Source organism: Mirounga angustirostris, unplaced genomic scaffold, assembly GCF_029215605.1.
Source record: "Mirounga angustirostris isolate CCGP_5_RB_7025 unplaced genomic scaffold, mMirAng1.0.hap1 SCAF_6, whole genome shotgun sequence".
Lineage (NCBI taxonomy): Eukaryota > Metazoa > Chordata > Mammalia > Carnivora > Phocidae > Mirounga > Mirounga angustirostris.
In genome coordinates this window covers 68,268,312-68,280,797 of record NW_026991714.1, presented here as the reverse complement: position 1 = coordinate 68,280,797, position 12,486 = coordinate 68,268,312, and the positions used below count along the sequence as shown (strand labels likewise).

The 12,486-nt window shown below is 53.0% G+C and overlaps 1 protein-coding gene and 1 long non-coding RNA gene across 6 annotated transcripts in view; one reads left to right on the top strand and one right to left on the bottom strand.

Annotated features, from left to right (window-relative positions):
- Positions 1-8,032, bottom strand: part of TP53BP2 (tumor protein p53 binding protein 2) — a 56,480-nt gene extending 48,448 nt beyond the window's left edge. For 2 of the 4 annotated variants that reach the window (XM_045877675.3, XM_064594518.1), the window contains exon 1: positions 6,790-7,030. In XM_045877675.3, coding sequence (XP_045733631.1) covers positions 6,790-6,816 — 27 coding nt within the window. In that variant the 5' untranslated portion in view covers positions 6,817-7,030. Of the gene's footprint in view, positions 1-6,789; positions 7,031-7,907 lie in introns of those variants that run through there. The other 2 variants (XR_010412395.1, XM_064594516.1) reach the window with 2 other exon arrangements.
- LOC123846349 (uncharacterized) lies at positions 7,148-12,073 on the top strand. Of its 2 annotated transcripts, XR_006791255.3 has the most exons (4): positions 7,148-7,310; positions 10,301-10,482; positions 10,915-11,047; positions 11,685-12,073. It is a non-coding gene; the product is annotated as an uncharacterized LOC123846349 (long non-coding RNA). The 2 variants fall into 2 exon arrangements; XR_010412396.1 differs by lacking the exon at positions 10,915-11,047 and having other exon boundaries at positions 7,149-7,310.
- The last annotated feature ends 413 nt before the right edge of the window (positions 12,074-12,486 follow it).

The following is a 12,486-nucleotide window of genomic DNA, read 5'->3' as shown; positions in this document are numbered from 1 at the left end:
AGTCTCTAGGGGCGCCTCAGTGGCTCAGCCGGTTGAGCGTCTGCCTTTGGCTCAGGTCATGATTCCGGGGTCCTGGGATCAAGCCCCGCATCTGGCTCCCTGCTCGGGGAGCCCACCCCTCCCTTTGCCCCTCCCTGCCAAACCCCCCCACCAACTCAGGCTCTCTCTCACTCTCTCTCAAATAAATAAAATCTTTAAAAACAAAACCAAACAAACAAAATCAGTCCCTAGTTTACTTCCGATAAATTCACCTCAGTAAGCTGGATCACTACTCAGACGGCGTGGTCACTCGGCGCCCATCCTGACTTCCCACCAGCAGAGTGGCGAGGTACCAGGCAAGCTCCCGGAACTGGCTGGAGATGGAAGACTGGGGATGGCACTCTCCCCACAGACGCTGTACATCCCCCCATCCTCCACATCTCCCGATGCGCCCATCCACTTCTCATGCTCCCTTCCCTACATCATTGTCTTCAGGCCCAGTTTAAAAAACACCGTCCAGAGAAAGAGGATTCCACACGCCTCCTACAGATGGTGGCTGTCCCACCCCTCCCTTCCCCCCTCCCTGCCAGTGCCGTGGAGGGGCTGAGATCTCCGTGAAGTGTTCAAGGTACAAAGACAACAGGCACTGAAGTGTTTCCATGGCACGGGGGCAAGGTGGTCACCTCCGTGTCATTCGAAACTTCCTTCTCACCCAGTCTGGGTTGAAATATGGAAAATGTCTGTTTTCCTCTTCCTACTTGAAAAACAATTGTAGTTATGTTGTGAAAACTAATGTTTGAAGTTATCGTTCACCAAAAGAACACCATGGCTACTGTCTGTCCCGTAGAGGGTACGCAAAAATGCTCTAACATAGGCACTGCCGCCTCAAAGAGCGTTTGTCTGTAGGCGGACCTGGTTCATATCTCATTTCTGTTGAGTGACCAGGAGCAAATTCCTGAAACCCTTTGAGCTTCAAATTCCTCCTCTGTGGAATGAGGAGAAGACTTGCTTCACAAGGTCAACAGGAAATTCAATAGGATGACCAACCTAAAGCACCAGGCACAGGGTGGGGCACAGATGGGGTCTTGGGAGAAGCTCCTTCCCCTTTCCTGGGAGGGACACGGGAGCACAGAACTTCCAAGCCCCCTGCCCTGCTCACGCAGAAGTGGTCACCCCACTGTGGACGATCAAGCAGCTGTGCTGTTCCTCCCCCGTTATTATCATACCACTAGCACCTGCAATTGGAATTCCAGACTCCTTTATTCATGACGATTTTCCTCTACTTGTCTACTTGTGTCTTAGACACTTTGATTTGAAACGTCTGAAATGTAAATAACGTAGTACTAAGCTAAAAATTTGTTTCTAGAGGAACAACTGAAGTAGGCATTTCAGAAGTAATAGTTCAATATTTACTGGCGAAATGAATATTTTCGATGAAAATGTAGTTCTCTTATCATCCCAATAAATCATTTGGTTTGGGATAAATTTTATGTAGAAAAAACTATAAAATGACCACAAGTTGCTGAGTCTGGGAAACTACTTTTCCTACACAAGGTCTATGTTTAGAATGTGCATTTCTTTGATAAAATAACTTTCTTTTGCTGAGACAGTATATAAAATGTTTTCAGGGCCCTGCCTCCATGTCACCCAGTGCTCCTGAAGGATCCCCTACTGACTACAACTTCTCCTTGGCTCTCCCCAATAGCATGTAAAATTTTAATGTCTCACCCAGCACTCCAAAATAAGTATGCATTTCATACATAGTCCGTCATCTGTGTTTTCTTTTCTCAATTAGATCCGACTAAAGAAAAATGCTCTCTTCAGAGCACAGCACTCCATCGAAAAGCAAGTATTTCAATCATGTTTGGCTAGGTTGAGTGGCATGAGCAGAAGAGAACACTCTGGATTCCGAACTCTCCTACCCCACTCTCCTTATCCTTTGACACTTCGTAGAGGTTGGGGAAAGGTTCACGAGCCAAGACAGCAAATCCCACCAACAGGCACACTGGTACACAGTCCCCTCTGAGCTGGAGAGAGGCCGCACGACACAGGGGCGCCAAGAACAGTGTGGAGTTAGCTTCAGACAGACTTTTTAACGAGTGTCACAAACTATGATACATTACCAACGGATAAACGTCTATAGCATTCCTTAAAAGCTTCAGGAAAAAAACAGATTTTGTTTTACTGTTTCTACTTTCTACTGTTGGGGGGCAGGGGACAGGAACTGGGAGAGAAAACAGTCCTTCCTAGAAGCAACATATGAGTAAATGACCCTCCGTTCCCATGTCCTCCAGACAAATTCTCTTCAACTTAACTGCAGGCTTGTGCTAAGGTTCTTTACAAAGTCTAAACCGTTTCCCCGAAAGAGGTAAAAATACAGAAAATTTTTAATGCTTTTCAGTTTTTAATGAATATAGCAGAAGTCACAAGGCAACAAATCTCACTACAGCACATAAAATGTGAGGTATCTGCCGCATTTTTTTAAAACAGCTGATTTGTTTAACAGCCTTTGGGAATTACAATTCTACAGAGAGAGAACTCACTTTAAACTTTATTCTGGAGTCTAAGTTAACTTGCTACATTACTATCAACAAGAAGAAATTCTTTCACCACATGGTATAATCATATAAATACAATGTTCTAAAGCTGTAACTTGAAAGCTTTTTAATTTCAACACATAATTTCAGTTTGGAAAATATGTGCAAATAAGACCACCCTTTTACAGGAAAATAATACACGTATTTAAGCAGAAGTCCTGCCTTTGGTCTGTGAGCTGCACGAGGTGCAGTTTCCCTTAGAAATATATAAATCCTACCGACCAGCCATCAGACTATTCTAAAGGTGATACAGCGAGAACCCAATTTTTTTGTCCTAGACTCCCCAGTCTAGAAGCTCACACAATCGGATATCATCTTTCAGCATCACAGAATAACTAGAAATAATTGGGACACTCTGCAACCCTGGAAGGGAAAATGCCACAAATTTAAAACTTAAATCCTGATCAGGTCAACTGAGCTTTTTAAAATAAGCTATCATTTTCTTAAAATCATTATCTGTATCAGGGCCATACGATGAGATAAGTTCCAAGAGAACACTAAACTAAGTAACTGGAAAACCCATTTCCCAAGCCATTAGGGGTAAACAGGTCATTACGATTTCATTTTAAAGTATTAATGTAGGGGCACCTGGGGGCTCCGACCGTGAAGCGTCTGCCATCAGCTCAGGTCATGATCCCGGGGTCCTGGGACCTGCTTCTCCCTCTGCCTCTCCCCTCCCCCCGCTTGTGCTCTCTCGCTTTCTCTCTCAAATAAATAAAATCTTAAAAAAAAAAAAAGTATTAATGTAAACAGGAAGCTGCCAATATGTGATTCCAACATAAAATTACTCTTTGGGCTACTTTGTCAAATGGGCCACTGGGTCAGTACTGTGTCCACCAGGCCCATGTGGCTGTTTAGATATAGTTAACACTAAATAATTGTTTTAAAACGTCAGTTCCTCATCCCATTGGCCACACTTCAAGTGCTGGTGGCCACCGTACGGGACAGACAGACACAGCGCATGTCCATCACAGCCAGGCACGCATGTAACACATGGTATCTACTGGACAGACAGGCAAGTTCAAGTCCTCTGGCCTTCCATGTGGCACTGCACAATACCGTGCGGTTTTGTGTGTAGCTTTGTTTGGTTTTTAATTTACCATTTCAATAGCAGATACAAACAGGAATTTTTATAAGGCCCCATCTAAAAAGAGTAATGAACGCTTTTAGAGATAGCTAAACTCATAAAGATATTTCTGAATATACGCTTTGCTTAAATATAATGCTTTGCAAAACAAAAGTAATGAAAAAAGATATCTGATATAATTTTGAATACTTGAGAAATTTTGTTTTTAATAATTATCTCCCTTTATCTGATAATCAAATACAGTGAGGATGGCTCAACTAAAAAACCATACTCTAAACCTGCAAACAACGCTTCCTTCAATGAGGAAAATTCCTACGGTGGCCAAGTAGGAAAGGTTAATCAGTTTCTTCTTACCAAGTTGTAGAAATATCAGAGAATCAGAGATGCTTTGGTGGGTATCTGAAAATGGGTGTTAATTATCACACCCGCTCTGCCGCACCCTATCATTACCTCCACCCTGATACTCAGCTGTTTGCCTACTTATTTTTAGCTAGCCTACTAAAATGCACCTTCCCCTTCTGGTTTTGGGTCCAATTATCACTTCATGTTCCACATGAAAATCACTTGATTCTCTACCATTTGGTGAGAAAATATACAAACACCATTTATTTGCACATTTTTAATATAATGCTGTCTGAATAGCAAGCTGTTATCTTTAGAATGCCTTGAAAAGCAAATCAAGGAATGTACTTAGTGCCAGAGAACTACACACTTAAAAATGGTTAAAATAGCAATTTTTGTTATGGACATTTAACCACAACCAAAAAAAAGCACATCAAGACAACTGTCTACATCCATTTTTTTCACAGGAAGCACACTGCTTTTCCCAATCAACTGGTTAGCATTTTTCAAAGTAATAAAATATGAAACCTCACTCAACATTAAAATTAAAATCCAAGTATATTAAAAGCCAAAGATGAGAAATATTTTTAAGAAAATGGGTTTATCCTCAAGTACCCAAGACACAACAGGATAAAGACACAGGGTGGCACTAAATAAAAACTTGCCTTCCGTTTGTATGGCCCCCAGGACTAAGAAGCTGTGCTTCACCAGGATTGCAAATCCCAGACAAGCTGGGCACTGGACTGCTTTGGAACCAGCAACCCTAATCCTCAGACCACCCTAAGGGCTATGTAATATCATCATCCCCATTTTACAGACGCTGAACCTGAGACAAATCACTTTTTAAAAGGAGATGGTTCTGGTCACAAAGGTTGTAGCTGACAAGTAGTGAGGTTCTGGCTGCCCGTAGCTCTGTCACTAGGGGACTTGCCGCCCCCCACGCTGGAGTCTGTGCGGAGGGTGATCAGAACCATACTGCTCACTTACAGTCTCCAGAGCAACACAACCTTTCAGAGATTCTGATCATCTGGTATATAGCAGGGAGAAGGAAAATTCTCCTTGGTTTTAAGAAAGCCCAAAGCATATTTTGACATGAAACTATCCTTAAGAAATCACATTGCAACAACCAATACTTACCTTGCTCCTGTTTTTAGGAAAATTCAGAGATGATCTGCAAAAGTCATTTCAAGAGAAACATTTTTTAAAAAAGGGTGGGGTGAGAAAGAAATGTAAATCCAAGGGATAAAAATTTTAATAGCAAACTCCTTCACCTTCTTCCATGGTCCATATTTTAATACCGAGCATTCCCATCACAAACCTGACTGTAACCGTGTGAAACTAAAACCAAGATGCGTAACACTCAATACTTTCCAATTCCTTGAATCGTGGCAGAACAAAATATCCCAAAACATCCAAACTCCATGATCAATCCCAACAAACCAAGTTTATCCAGACTGTGAACGTTTAGGACGCCCTCCCACGACGTGGGGGGGGGGGGGGGCACGAAACTTTCTACTCTGCACCTGTAACTGCAGTGAACAAAATCTGTCCTCACTCCATTCCACAGATGGGGTAATGGGGTAAAAGTCGCCTGCTTCTTTGTCTCAACACACGAAGCCACAAGAAAACAGCGAGGGCCGCAAAGTGACCCCTGGTCCGGGGGAGAAGCGCGAGCACAACTTCGGGGGGGGGAAGGGGCAGGGAACGCGTGCACGAGCCCCCAGCCTAGCTCCCCGCTAGACTCTCCCAGCGCGGGCGCTGAAGGAAAGCGCCACTTCACTCCTGCTTCAGCCCTGGGGGGCCTGGGCTGGGGGCCTCCAGGGGGCGGGGGCTCGGAGGGTTGGGGGGGCCGGAGGCTCTGGGACTGGGACTGGGGGCCGGGTTCCGAAGATTCAAGGGGCTGGGGACTCCAGGAGGCCAGAGGCTGGGGACCAGGAGGTCCAGGGGGCTGGTGGGGGGGGCTCAGGGGCCGGAGGCTCGGGGAGCCAGGGGGCTCAGGGGGACTCGGGGGCGTGCCGGAGGATTGGAGGGCGGGAACTCGGAGGGTGGGGGTGGACGGGGGGCACAGGGGGGCGGGGGAGCGGGGCGGGGCGCTGGGGAGGGTCCAGGGGGTTCAGGGGGCCGGGGACTCGGGGGGTGGGGGTGGACGGGAGGGATTTGGGGGGTCGGGGAGCGGGCGGGTTGGCGAAGGTCCGGGGGATTCATGAGGCCGGGGACTCGGAGGGTGGGGGTGGCCGGGGTGGGGGGACGCGGGGCCGGGGAGCGGGGCGTGGCTGGGGAGGGTTCGGAGGAATCAGTGGGCCGGGGACTCGGTGGGGGGGGGTAACCGGGGGTTCTTGGAGGGATGGAGAGCTCAGTAGGATTTGGGGGATTCGTGGGGGGCCGCGGACCGAACGCGCCGCGGGCACTCCGGTCTCCTGCGACCTGACACTCGGGCTGCCATCGCACACCGAGAGCGAAACCCAACCAAAACTAAGGCAAGGGCAAGTGTGATGTCTGCTTCACTCCAACCAAAAGTTTTTAAAAAGACAAAGCAAGCCAGACTCCGGGCCCCTGTTCTCGACGCTCGAGGACAGCCCCAAGCGAGGACCCGGGCGGAGACGGCAGGAAAGTTTCGGCGGCTGCGCGCCCGCAGCTCACCGCGGGCCGGGGGCCGAGGGTGGCGGGCCGGGGGGGTCAGGGGGGCCGAGGGTGGAGGCTGGGCTGGGGACCGCGGCCTGGGGACCTGGAGCCGGGCCGCGCCGCCCGGACCCCGCGCACTTCCGCGCCCGCCCGCGCGCTTACCGGCATCATCTTGGACCCGAACCGCATGGGAGCCGCGGCCCGAGCCGAGCGGGGCGCCCGGGTTTCGGGAGCGGGGGCGGCGGCGCAGGGCGAGGCTCCCGGAAGGCGGCCGACCTGTTGCGAGGCGTCCGCAGCGTGGGCGGTCCGCCGAGCCCTCCCAGCGGACGGGGGCGCCACCGAGCCCCGGGCCCACCCCCCGCGGCCCCGACGCGGCTTTGTCTCCTCGGCGCCCGCGACGGCCCGCGCGCCCTCTGCGCTCCGCCCCCCGCGCGCGGCGGTGGGGGCGGGGCGGGCCGGGAGCGCGCCTGCGCGGGCGGGGCCGGGAGCGCGGGCGGGGCCGGGAGCGCGCGGCGGTGAGTGGGGGCGGGCCGGGAGCGCGCCTGCGCCGGCGGGGCGGCCAGTGAGACGTGGGTTCGCTGCCGGCGCCTTCGCCTCTTTGCCGGACGCCCAGGTTCCAGTGTGAGACTCTGGTCTGACTCGCCTTCACTAAATAGAGGAATACACTTAAAAATGACTTCAAGGTAGATCGTACATATTTTTGCTACAGTCACAATAAACAAGCCTCCAAAACGGTTAAAAGTGTGCCGAGCGGCCTTCCGAGGAGCCGCTTTTCTGAGGCTTAAGCCGGTCGGACCTCCGCCTGTGGGGGCGCTCGCTTCCGCGGCCCCGCGGCGGGCGCCCGCTGTGGGAGGGGCGGGGGCGGGGCGGCGCGGCCTCGCGGAAGCCGGGGGCGGGGGGGGCTGCCCCAGTGGGGGGCGCCTCCGGGGAAAGGCCGGGTGGGGGGGCAGCCCCCGAAGAGGGGGGCGCTCCGGTGGGGGGGCCGCCTCCGTGGGGGGCTCTCCGGTGGGGGGCAGCCTCCGTGGGGGGGGCGCTCCGGTGGGGGGCAGCCTCCGTGGGGGGGGCGCTCCGGGGAAGACCTGGGTGGCGGGCAGCCCCCGAGGTGCGGGCTCTCCAGTGGGGGGCCCTCCGGGGGTGCCTCCTCCGCAGCGAGGCTGAGAAGGGAGCGAGGCGAGGAGAGCGCCTGCCGTACCCAGCTCCAGGACAGGCAGCGCGTCCTGGGTCCCGCACCCCCTCCCAGATATTCGCCAAATCCCGTGTCGCACACCCCGGCTTCATACCTGGAAAGAGTGAAGTGCGGTGAATTCCATTGGGATGTAAACTTCTCCAAAACGGCGGTGTGAAGTCTGGGTACATGGGAGGACTGTCCCGAACTAAGCAAAGGGGCTCCGTCCCTGCGTTGGTTCTGTACTTTTCGGCGCCCGGCGTGTTGTGAGTCCCGCCCTACACATGCACAAAACAAACCTCAGATGCGTGGTCAAACCAATAGCGACAGGTATCAATAATCAATGATTACACAAATTACAGTCCTAAGGACAAAACTGAAGGAGGTTGGGGGAGGGGCCTGCAGGTACAACTCTAAAGAGGGTGGTCCAGGCGGGCTTCCGGGACCCAGGACCCAGACCTGAGGCTGGGGAGCTAGTGGAGCACCGGTGCAGGAGGGAAGGCTTCCAGGAGGAGGCAACGGCCAGTGTGAAGGCCTCCAGGAAGCCTGCGGGGTGTGGGGCAGGGCGGTGGGGAGCCAGGATAGCTGCAGAGACCGCAGGGGGACGGCAGAGTGATACCCCCCAACTTGTGGGCCTCCCTCCCTGTGAAGTGGAGAGCCCTGGGAAGGTTGGCAGCAGAGGATCTGACTCCTGTTTCCTGGGATCACTCTGACTGCTGTGCAGAACCCGCCCGACCTTAGCACAGAACCTGCAGGAAGCTCTTGCAGTCCTCCAGGCCAAACACAGGAGTGGCGTAGGCGGTGGCCTGGCCAGGGTGAGGGTGCTCAGGTTTGGGATGTGTTCTGAAGGCCGACCCCACAGAATTCCCTGACCAGTTAGCTACGGATATGAGAGAAGGAAGTCAAGGATAAGTCCAAGATGTTTGTCCCGGAGGTCGAAGCTGCCACCCGCTGGGGCAGAAGACAGTGAGCAGGGCATCCCATCCTGCAAGGACCCTTGTTGGCAACCCACAGCTCATAAAAGGACCATTTAGCACTAAAAAAACCTGACCTCGTTTTACACTGGTTTTCATTCTTTTCTTGCACACAACGAAATCTCAGCAACCACCTAAGATATCATGATCCACATTCACCTAGAAAAAGAATTCTGGGCATCGGTTGCAAAACTTCCAGTTCTCAACAGAAAACACGTCTCTTTACCACTCGGAAGCTGGTTGCAGGCTACAGTACCTTCTCTTTAGCCTGCAGATTTGCTCCATGCTCTCCCGCATTCCCCTCCAGAGAGTAATAACCCAAAAGGGAGATGGGGCAGAGGCTTCTGTGGAAAGCCTCCCTACATCCACCCGTGTTTTCCCTTTGCCTTGGACACCTTCCCCCCTTACCCTACTTCTACTCATGGGTCAAGTGCTCGCCTTGATGGAAGACACTCACGATGGAAGTCACGTTGGAATGAATACCTCATGCATATCCCATAGCCATTTACAGATGTGCACGAATGTATGAATATACATACACATGCTTATTGTGTGCTTAGAGAGAGAGAGCGAGCACAAGCCGGGAGAGGGGCAGAGGGAGAATGTCCAGCAGACTCCCTGCCGATCGCAGAGCCCGACTCGGGGCTCGATCCTACGACCCTGAGATCAGGACCCGAGCTGAAACCAAGAGTCGGACGCTCAACAGAGTGAGCCACCCAGGCACCCCATTTGATTGATTGATTGATTGATCGATCATGATGCTTACACCATGTGATACAGGAAAAAAACACATCTTTCTCCCTAACTAGACTAAATGACAAAAACTGTTATGCGTTTATTCACGTATTTGTCTATGTTCAGCCCTAACATTGTGCATAGGGCAAAGAATGGATGGTACTTAATAACAATCGTTTAAGTTTACCATTCTCTCTTGTCTCTGCAGGTTTGGTAAAGTCTCGTCTCTGCCTCCTGCCGTAGCCTGGGGGGGTCTCCCTGCGCATCCTTGGGGGGTCACCCCGTGCACCCTCTTGCTCCCTCCGATCCATTCTCCACCCTCACGGTGGACAAACCGAAGCCCAAATCTGGCCCTCCGCCTGTTTGTGTATTGCCTATGAGCAAAAATGGTTTTGACGTTGTTTACCGGTTGGGGTGGGGGGAGGAGCCCAAGAAGGCAGCGGTAGATTTGTGACACACGAAAATCACATGAAACTCAAATCTCAGCGGCCTTGTTGTTGGCTCTCAGCCCCACTCACTGGTTGACACTTGTCCGCCGCTCTCACGTGGGACCCCCAAAGCCGGAAGTGTGCCGTCTCCGGCTCTTTCCGGGGAAGGGCCCGCTCCTGCCCTAGCAAGCAGACGCAGAGTCTTCTCAGCCGAAGCGCGAGATGTCACTCCCCAGCTCCCGAGTCACAGCGACGGGGTGGGCGCGTGCATGGGGTCGCGTGCTCGGCCGGAGGGCGTGGGGCCCGCTGGTGAGCAGCACACAGATGTTCATTATACTTCTCTGTCTTCTTGTGTCTGCTCTAAATTCTAGAAAATACCATGTTTCTAAAAAGGAAACATGAAAGCCTTCGGGGGCTGTCCATCGCTGTGGGGATCACCTGCAGTGAGCATGGCCCCCAAGGCCCAGCTCACCCCTGTTCTGCATGAGAGCGAGGATGGGAAGGAGGAACGGAACTGCGCACGCCTCTCTGTTCGTGACAAGACTCAAAATTGGTAAACATGCGGGACAAACTCAGGGCTCTGAAGACATCTGTCTGTGCTGTCGGCCGTAGCTCTATGTGCTTTAAGGAATTCCGTGCGTCCCTCATAACTCGTGGCGTTGTTACCCCCTGTTGGCTGCTCTCTGTCCTCACCCCTGGCCTCCCCTCACTCACCCTGTCTGCCTTGCGGCCCCCTCCCTCATCTGAAACAGCCTTGCCAAAGGCACCAGCAACCTTTATTTCACGGATGCAATAAATGTTTTCCGTCGTCTTCAGAGCGATGCTCATCCCCTCTGCTTCCCAGCGCGCTTCCCACTGGACTTCAGGACGGGGCTCCCGGGGCTCCCCCTCCCCGCCTGCCTCTTTTCCATGTCCTTGAGCCTCGTTCTTCCCCAGCAGCGCTGACGCAAGGCTCAGGCCTCACCCTTTCCGGCCTTCCTCCTAGATCCACAGTCCTGTCACCTGCACACGGGGCCAAGTCCACATCTCGGTCTGGTCTGCTTCTCTGGGCCCTAGAACCATGCTGCTGAATGCGAAAGCCACGGGCCACGTGTAGCGGTGGGATGTGGCCAGAGCACGTGAGAAGCCACAGTTGTGATTTTTTTAAAACTTGAATTCCGGTATAACTAACGTACAGTGTTGTATTCGTTTCAATTGGCTTGGACGGTGCTGGGGACCCTGTCCGGTCACGTCCAAAGGCCTGCTTGCTCCTCATGGCTGCCTCGAGGCATGGCCGATGCAGCTCATCTAGAACCAAATGCATGGCCTTTCTCCCCAGTCTGGCCATCGTCCAGTACTTTCTGTCTGTGAGGATGGCCCAGGTGCTGATCCCCTCTCTCAAGCCAGAGAGCGAGGCATCATGCTGGACTTTCTCTCCCTGCCCTCTAACCTGTGCTCAGTCACCAAGCTCTGTCCTTTCTGGCTCCTAAATATGTCTTCACACTCCCTGCGTCCTAGCCCCACAAGTGCCCCGTCCAAGCTCCCGTCACCCCTCAAGCTCCCACCCTCGCAGACAGCCCTGCTTCAAGCCCCTCCTCAGCACGGCCTCCGCGCCCCTGAGCACCCGTCCCTGCCCCGCGCCCTCTGAGACTCCGCCTTGCCAACTCTGCCCTCCTTGCTCCCGCCAAGGCCCTCCCTCCGTGCCCCACGTCACCTCTGCACGTTCAGCCTGGCTTGGGTCGCCAGTGTGACTCAGTGCATATGTCTCCCCGCCAGGACTGCAAGCCACAGAGTAGGGACTTCTACTCAACCCTGCTTCCCACTGGTTCTTCACTGCCTACAACGGGGCCCAGGACATGGCCCGGGGTGAACGCTCAAACGAACAAGACAGGGAATTAAATGAATGACTTGTTCATTTGCCTACAGCGCATGTGGTTCAAGGTGGAGCGACGGTCAGCTTTCTGCTGTAAAACAGCACAGCCCAGGGGCGCCTGGGCGGCTCTGTCGGCTGAGCGGCTGCCTTCGGCTCGGGCCGTGATCCTGCGGTCCTGAGATCGAGTCCGAGTCGGGCTCCCTGCTCTGCGGGGAGCCAGCTTCTCCCTCTGCCCCTCCCCCATTCATGCTCTCTCTCAAATAAATAAATAAAATCTTTAAAAAAAAACATATCACAGTCTAGGCAGCTGAAGCTACAGGAATTTATTTTTTCAGGGGTCTGGAGGCTGGGAAGTCTGAGATCATGGTGCCCACCAACTCTGTACCCTGGTGAGGGCTCGCTTCCTCACTAGCCGACTGGCGTCTTCGAAGTGAGTCCTCACACGCTGGGGCAGAACGAGAAGCAAGCTCCCTGGTGTGTCTTCTTATAAAGGATTCTTACAGGATCTCAATAGGGGGCCCCAGCCTCATGACTGCACATGAATGTAATGATCTTCCAAAGGCCCCACCCCCGAATACCATCACATTGCGGGGCAAGGCTTCAGCATGTGAATTTTGAGGGGACACAACGAGGTCCACGGCATCCGGCATGTTGTCCTATCTTATGGCCACAGATTCTGCTTGTCACCCCAAAGCGCTGTCTCTT